Genomic DNA, 7,931 nt, shown 5'->3' with positions numbered 1-7,931 from the left:
ACTTTGATTATTATGGTGATTTACACGTAAGAAAAATCATAATTTAAAAGTTTTTATGTGCCCCCGGTGTACAGTAATATTACTGTAAATCCAAATCTCACACATGCCATGAGCAATCAACTCATTCATGAAAGCAACAACAACAATCCCAAATATTTTTCTCACTCATGTTTCTTCAACCAAGCAAAAGAATATTGCAACCAAATTCAACCTCAAAAATCACAAGAAGATTGTTATTGTGATCTGTATAGAATTTCAATTCCACTGATCTAAATTTTTCGACCTGCAATTGATTGACATGTTGTTGATCATATTATGAACCCTAAATTACTCAATCGCGATAAATTTTATCAGTAAGAATTCCAATTGATTTTTCTGGTCATATTTCCAAAGCTTCACTGCAAATCATGGTATGAAATTCAAATATTTAACTCTCAAATCATGATTGAAGCTACATGAAAACGACTACTTTGTATTTGGTAATGTCAAATTAATCTTAGTTTCCAGTCTTTATTGTATTAGTTTTCATTTATCCAATTTCTCGCTGATATTTATGTTGATTTTTCTGATTATTTTGTTGTGTTGTCTTTTACTTTTAGCTTCAATGTAGTACTGGTGTATCACAATTTATCAGGGTACTATGCAATTTTATTGATACGGAGTATACCCATATAAAGCGCTCTGAAATTGTTGTTGGTGCTTATGTATAATTAAGGTACTATGCAATTTTATTGAATATAAGAGTATTCACAGCCCTCTGTAAATATGCCAGTCGTTAATTGGAGAGAATAAACCTTTATATACATAAAACAATTTTTTATTGTGTTGTTTACAAGCCTATTAGTTTAATTGGACGAGCATTATATGCTTCTACGCACAGAGGATATAGGTTCGAATCCTACATAGGCTATTTTATTGTATTTTGTATGTACGAAATATTAACTTAACAAATAGTGATTCTAGCTAGAGAAAAAAGTGACCCTAATTAAAGGCAAAAGTAATCCTAATTAAGGACAAAAGTGACTTTAATTGGGACAAAGGTAACCCTAACTGGGGTAAAAGTGACCCTAACCGAGGGCAAATAAAAGTGATTTTTATTAAGGGCAGAAATTACCCTAACTGGCACAAAAGTGACCCTAACCAAGGACAAAAGTGACCTTAATTAGGGACAAAAGTGATTCTAACCGAAGGAAAAAGTTACTCTAGCCGAGGGCAAAAGTGACCCTAATTTGAGACTAAAGTGACCCTAATTTGGGACAAAAGTACCCTAAGCAAGGAGACAAAAGTAAAGTTACTCTCACCAAGGATAAAAATGACCCTAGTCAAGTCAAAAGTGACCCTACTCAAGTGAAAAGGTACCCCTAACCATAGACAAAATTAATTGTATTTAAGAGTGAAAGTGAGCATAATCAAGGCAAAAATAACCCTAATCGAAAGCCCTTAATTAATTAAATGATCCTAACTAAAAGTGATAAACTTGTTATATATAAAAATGGCCAAGGTAGTTACACCAACAATAGGAATACACCAATATGAAAGTATTATGTATAGGCTATGCGGGGCTTGAACCTACACCATGTACACTATAGTACATTGCTCTACCATTTGAGCTAAAAACCTTGAAAGTAGATGTACACTTTTCATTCTATTATAACCATGCAATATAATCACATATAGGACTCGGGGATGCTGAATTGCTGATGATTGTGGAATTTGCTGAAGGGATGAACACACACTAATGTTCGCCGACGTCCCCGCCATATCCATGGGTGGTGGGTTGCATCCCTGTCATTGCATTTACATTAGCAACACAGTAATTGCAGTATAAAACTAGCTCCATCAAAACGAATATAATCACATTACTTTGCCGCATTTTAAATGGTTTCACAAATTTGCAGATACAAAATAATTTAAGGGTCAATTTCAGATGAATGCCAAATTGTTAATGAAATCAACTATGAGTATTACCCAAAAAACAATTGTACATCAAAACTGCCATGATTTGCACAAAATGGACACATAAAGCGTATATGATCCAATAATCACAAAAAAAAAAAAAAAATGACAGAAATTACACAAGCAAATAATTAGGTTACAAAATCCTAAATTATAAGAGAGAAAATTATCATGGTGCCTCTATTTTGAACTATTGAAAGCACCATAATAGTTTATTCAGCAAAAACAAAACTATATCTAATTAAAAGGAGCAATAACACTCGATGAACAAAGAGAAAGCAGTGAAAATACCCACAATATCCCCTTAACTTAAGCCATTTACAACTTTACAAGACCAAACATTGATCAATTGATCCGTACCATATCTCACACATAAATTTCCCGGGAAAATTGAAATCTGTGAAACATTCAAATATCACATGGGTGTAAGTTCTGGTGCTTCAGCCATCAAAAACTTCCTTCAAATCAACCCCATTGCTGATAAACTCAAACCCACCAAGGCAAAATCCACCATTAACACCATTCTCGCTCACCTCGAAGCCGGCCGCCTCAAGAAAGCCGTCTCTCTCCTCTTTTCTTCTCCTTTTCCCTTTGATCTCCCGCTTTACGGCCACCTCTTTCAGCTCTGTTCTGCAAATCGAGCCATTGTTGAAGCTCGTAAAGTCGAGTCTCATTTGATCTCGTACTATGATCCACCTCCCACGTTTTTGCTTAACCGCGCGATTGAGGCGTATGGTAATTGCCGGTGTGTGCAGGATGCACGTGAACTGTTCGATGAAATGCCTCACAGAGATGGTGGGAGTTGGAATGCTTTGATTACTGCGTATGCGAAAGGGGGGTTTCCGCGTGAGGCGTTGGGGCTGTTTTTGGATATGAATCGGTCTGGGGTTTCGCCGAGTGAGGTTACGTTTGCGAGTGTTCTTGGGTCTTGTGGGGTTTTGTTGGAATTGGGTTTTGCTAGGGTTGTTCATGGGTTTGTTGTGAAGTTGGGGTATGGTGGGAATGTGATATTAGCGAGTGCTTTGGTTGATGTTTATGGGAAGTGTGATGAGATTGTTGATGCTCGGAGGATGTTTGATGAAATTGATAGACCGAATGCAGTTTCGTGGAATGTGATTGTAAGGCGGTATCTTGAAGTGGGTGATGAGAGACAGTCGATTTTAATGTTTTTTCAGACGATTCAAACAGGGGTAAGGCCATTGACGTTTACCTATTCAAGTGCTCTTGTTGCGTGTTCTACTAGGCAGGCGTTTTTAGAGGGAATTCAGATACATGGTATTGTAATTAAGTATAGACACGAAGATGATGAGAAAGTTGCTACTTCTCTGATCGATATGTACGTGAAATGCAATGATGTTGTGAGTGCCAGGAAGATATTTGATCAGCCTAGTGTTAAGGATTTACTTTCTTGGACTTCTATGGTATCAGGATATGCTATGGCAGGAAGACTTAAAGAAGCCCAAGAGCTTTTTGATAAGATGCCTGAGCGAAGCATCATCTCTTGGAATGCAATATTGGCAGGGTATGTGCGCTTTGGCCAATGGGAGGAGGCCCAAAGTTTTATTTTCAAGATGCGCCAGAACATTAATGATGCTGATGGTGTAACTCTGAATCTAGTGTTGAATGTGTCCACTGCACTCTCAGATATTGAGTGTGGTAGTCAAGCTCATGCTTACATTTATCGACATGGATTTGAGTCTGTTATATATGTGAACAATGCACTCATTGACATGTATGGAAAATGTGGGGCCTTAGGAAGAGCTAGAATTTGTTTTCATAACATGAGTGGTCAGAGGGACACAATATCGTGGAACTCCCTGATGAACTCCTTGGCACAACAGCAGATGAGCATGGATGTTATTACTATGTTCCGTGAGATGCAGAAGGAAACAACTCCAAATGAATATACATTTTCAACCCTTCTTGCAGCATGTGCTAACATATATGCAAACAACCAAGGAAAACAAATCCATGGTTTTATGATCAGGAATGGCTATAAGATAGATGATGTTATTTTAAGTGCTTTGCTTGTGATGTACTCAAAATGTGGACATCTTGAGTATGCACTCAAGGTCTTAAAAAATGCAAAACCGGGGGATGCAACCCTCTGGAATTCTATGATTATTGGGTGTTGTCGTCATGGTAAAGCAAGGGAGGCTCTTGACTTGTTTAATTTGATGAAAGAGATTGGGGTTGAACCTGATAATGTTACCTTCCAGGCAGTTTTCAATGCATGTATTTGTGAGGGATTTGTTGATGAGGGCAAGAGATACTTTGATACCATGATCAATGATTATGGCATCACGGTCAAATTAGAGCATTATGAGTGCATGATTAATCTATACACCAGATATGGAGCGATGAAGGAGCTTGTAAAGCTTTTAAAAATGCCTTTTAAACCAACCATGTCTATGTTGACAAGGATTTTTGATGCTTGTAAAGTATATTCTAATCCAAGATTGGCAATGTGGGTAGCTAAAAAGTTGAATTAGCTGAACCAAAGCTAAGCCACCCAGTTCCGTACCATATTGATCGCCATCTTGATCGCCACTTGATCAAATCCAGTCTGCCCACTTGATCGCCATCGTTCTCCAAATTAAAAGAAGCAGGGCATTGTAGCAGGAGTGATTGATCCTTTCATGGCTCATCACTTTGGCTGCACTTTGCTGTGTGGCATGGACAATTTCCTTGCCTGTGTTTTGACGTATCTTTGATCAAGCACAATACAATGCTCAATAAGGGAAACTCAAGCTCTTGCAGAATCTGCTAATCGGTAATTGGACGCATTCTATGAAGGAAAGTAGGCAAAAATGTGGTAATTTTCTGTTTATTTTGTTGATCATAGATGTCAAAAGAATGCCTTCATTTCTTCCTGGTTTATTTATTTTTTACTATTCCTTTTGTTCAGTTTCTCCACCCCTCCCATTGAAGATGAAGGTTGGTGAATTTTCATCTTTACTTCATGTACCAATAATGGGTAGGAAACGTAATTTGTTCTGCTAGCAGCATTAGTAGCATTGATGTGTAAATGTATGCATTTGAAAGTTGAAACACAATAATGTGATACCATTATTGATTTAAACGTCTTAGAAATTATACTTTGTAAGTACTAGTTATTTATTGTCATCAATCTTTCTTAACTGTAAGCTTTATTGATTAATGATTGATGCTGTTTCTACATATGCAGAACTGGCAGGAACAACTTTTATTTGCAGTCTTGAAGGTCTCTTTTCAGCTTCCTCATCTTAACTTTTGAGATCATGCTGAGATTTAAGTGTTCATTTGCATGATTACGTAATTCTTTATTTAAGGTTAAAGATAACTCATCATCGATACAATCAGCTAGCATCAAGGTAAATTGTAAATCTCTTTAGTTTAAAATCTGATACTATGATTTGAATTTTGTCATACTGTTTGTATTGAGACTTATAATGGGTAGTGTTAGCAATTTATTTGTTTATTGTGAGAGGGAAGATGTGAAATTTCTGGCATGGGGTGTGTAAAGGAATATTGTACGAGCTGCAGGATGAACTTTACACTACTTGTAAGTAGATTTCAGTTCTATATGTTGATATTAGCTTTGCATGGTAGAGATGGAGTTTAGCTGGGTAGAATCTCTTGTCGGTTGACCATGGGGAGTGTAAGCTGGACTATTTAATGATATACTTTTATAGATTGAGGTTGGAGTGTATACAATTTAAAGATTGTCGTATGAATGCATGATTGTCTTTGGTTAGGGGTTGGGTGAAGTTGTAAAGAAGCAATTACAACTCTTATTAGTGAAAGGAGAAAGGAGATGAAGGAGGAAGAATTTATGCTTCATATAAAGTTCCTAGCAAGGATGCAATGATGTAGATTTAAAAGGTGTTTCCATTCATGATTTCCTTTCCTAAGGGATATCTTAAATACCATACTGTCCATGCAGAGTATTCAGAGTATTAGCAGTGCTAAAGGGAGAATATCCTTGTGTCTGTTTCTTAAGAACATTGCCACATTTATAAGAGTTTTAATTGTGCTTAGTACCACAGCAGTAAATCATCACTTTACTGAATTAATGATCCCTCTTGAACTTTGTGTAAAGTATGTGCTGTGCTTGCTCTCTCTTTAGTTCTCTTTCTTTCAACTATCTTTGGGTTCCAATCTAAAGATGATTAATTATGAAGTACTAGTTACCAGCATCACAATATAGATTAGTAATGTGGTTCAAGAATTCTATCATATGTTGGGAGTTAATTTGCCAATTCTGTTCTGCCATGTAGGCTTATTGGGCGGCCTTGCTTTTAATTCTATATTATCTTCAATTGTCTTGAGGGTGACTCTAATTAGGCCAGGTTTTTTCAAAATTCTTCTTTATTACCTTCCCTTCTTTATGGTATTTTGGACGGGATTGCTAGGAAAGCAGGAATTTAATGGGTAAAAGATGGGTTGTCTTGTTGTTTGAGATTTGGTCTGTTGGCTAAGGGAGTAAGAACTATCTTTTTGTATTGAGGTGTCCCGAAAAAAAAAATCTATTTAATGGGAAAGTAGCTTGGGGTATGGGGTGATCAATATAACATTGGCAAATTGTTAGGATGTTTTATGTACTCACATGTTGACTGGAATTGGGGCTCCCTATCTAGCCTGTGGAAGTTTGTCTCAATGGTTTTTTCTTTGTAACTTTATTTGGCTAAGTTTCAGTTAGGAAATGAGGCAAATGTAGGTTTTGAGAAGATTAAATTTTTGGTACGTGCACAATTTAAAATCATGTAACCGTCATGTTAGAAAGAATCCACAGAACAAGGAGCCACTTTCAGTAGAATGAGGGTGGGAACCAGCTCTGGTTTCAATTCTTCAATCTTGGACCAAATCTGGTAGAAACAGTTTTAGGTTCAAATCTGGTAGATCTTAGATAATCACCAATTAATTCTGGTTATGGCACAGGGTACCCAACTGTTTCTCACCCCTATTCTTGTATGGACAACCTTGATAATCTCCAGCTGAGGCAGCCAAGAAGAACCATTTTTTCGTATTGTGTTATAAGGTTGAGGCAGCTAACAAGTACCGTTTTTTTCTTTTTATAGATGGTTGCTGGTTTATGGTGCATACTTCTTGAATTAATAGGGGAGGCTGGGAGCACTAAAAAATGCCTTGCTCACTGTTAATGTGCACTCCCTCTTGGATGTGTATCACGCAAACGTTTTTTGTTAAAATGACATTCATCATGCTTAACGAATCTTTGCTTCTCATTGATTTTCAATGCTTTGAATGGCAGGAATGGCTCTTACGGCTGACTCACTAGCTTAAAACTATCATAATCCACATCTGCAATTTCGAGGCCATGCTGAGACATAAGCAATGCAAACGCGTTATCCCTAAGCATGATGCATAGTCAGACGACTTATTGCTTCTCAAATCAAAACGCTACAACCCAAGGCACATTTTGTTTACTGTTGAATGATTGGATCATAGGTCTATAATTAAGTTGGCTATATATTTGTGTCGGATCATACTTCAGGAGGTGTATAAACTATTACACCACAAATAATTAAAATCTACTTCGTCGAATTTAACTAATGCCTCAGTTATATTCTTGTTTCAACCAATTGTAAAATGTTTTACTTTGTACATGGACAACACGGGTCGCACACCATCAGAACAAAACCAAATCATCTAGTGAGGGTTTATTTGGTTAATATAGGAACTAAATTCCTATGGTAATTTGTATTTCATGAGAATTTGTTTCCTTCATACAATTTCTAGAAAATGGCCTTAAGTTGTTTGGTTCTCATAAAGGAATTTGCAATTCATGGGAATTTTGAGTGACCAAGGGGGAGGTAGGTAATTAACTTCCCATGTTTTGTGAAAAGTCATAATTCCCATGAATTTCCAATTCCTGTATTTTCACTTTTTGTAGTCAATCAAATAACTATCCCATTTGCAAATTTCCACATTTATGAAGGTTAACCAAACAACACCTGAAACTGACTAATAAATGC

The 7,931-nt window shown here is 36.7% G+C and overlaps 1 protein-coding gene across 1 annotated transcript; it reads left to right on the top strand.

The window, feature by feature from the left end:
- Positions 1–1,710: 1,710 nt before the first annotated feature.
- LOC110685904 (pentatricopeptide repeat-containing protein At3g26540-like) lies at positions 1,711–7,607 on the top strand. Its single transcript, XM_021862458.1, has 3 exons — positions 1,711–4,771; positions 5,144–5,309; positions 7,208–7,607. The coding sequence occupies exon 1, from the start codon at positions 2,376–2,378 to the stop codon at positions 4,446–4,448; it is 2,073 nt and encodes a 690-aa protein (XP_021718150.1). The 5' UTR covers positions 1,711–2,375; the 3' UTR covers positions 4,449–4,771; positions 5,144–5,309; positions 7,208–7,607.
- Positions 7,608–7,931: the final 324 nt, after the last annotated feature.

Source organism: Chenopodium quinoa, unplaced genomic scaffold (assembly GCF_001683475.1).
Source record: "Chenopodium quinoa cultivar QQ74 unplaced genomic scaffold, ASM168347v1, whole genome shotgun sequence".
In the NCBI taxonomy this organism is placed as follows: Eukaryota; Viridiplantae; Streptophyta; class Magnoliopsida; order Caryophyllales; family Amaranthaceae; genus Chenopodium; species Chenopodium quinoa.
This window is presented reverse-complemented; position numbering and strand designations above follow the sequence as displayed.

What these genes read in the sequence shown, in the direction of transcription:
- LOC110685904 (XM_021862458.1), top strand. Translation starts at nt 2,376, where the DNA reads ATGGGTGTAAGTTCTGGTGCTTCAGCCATCAAAAACTTCCTTCAAATC.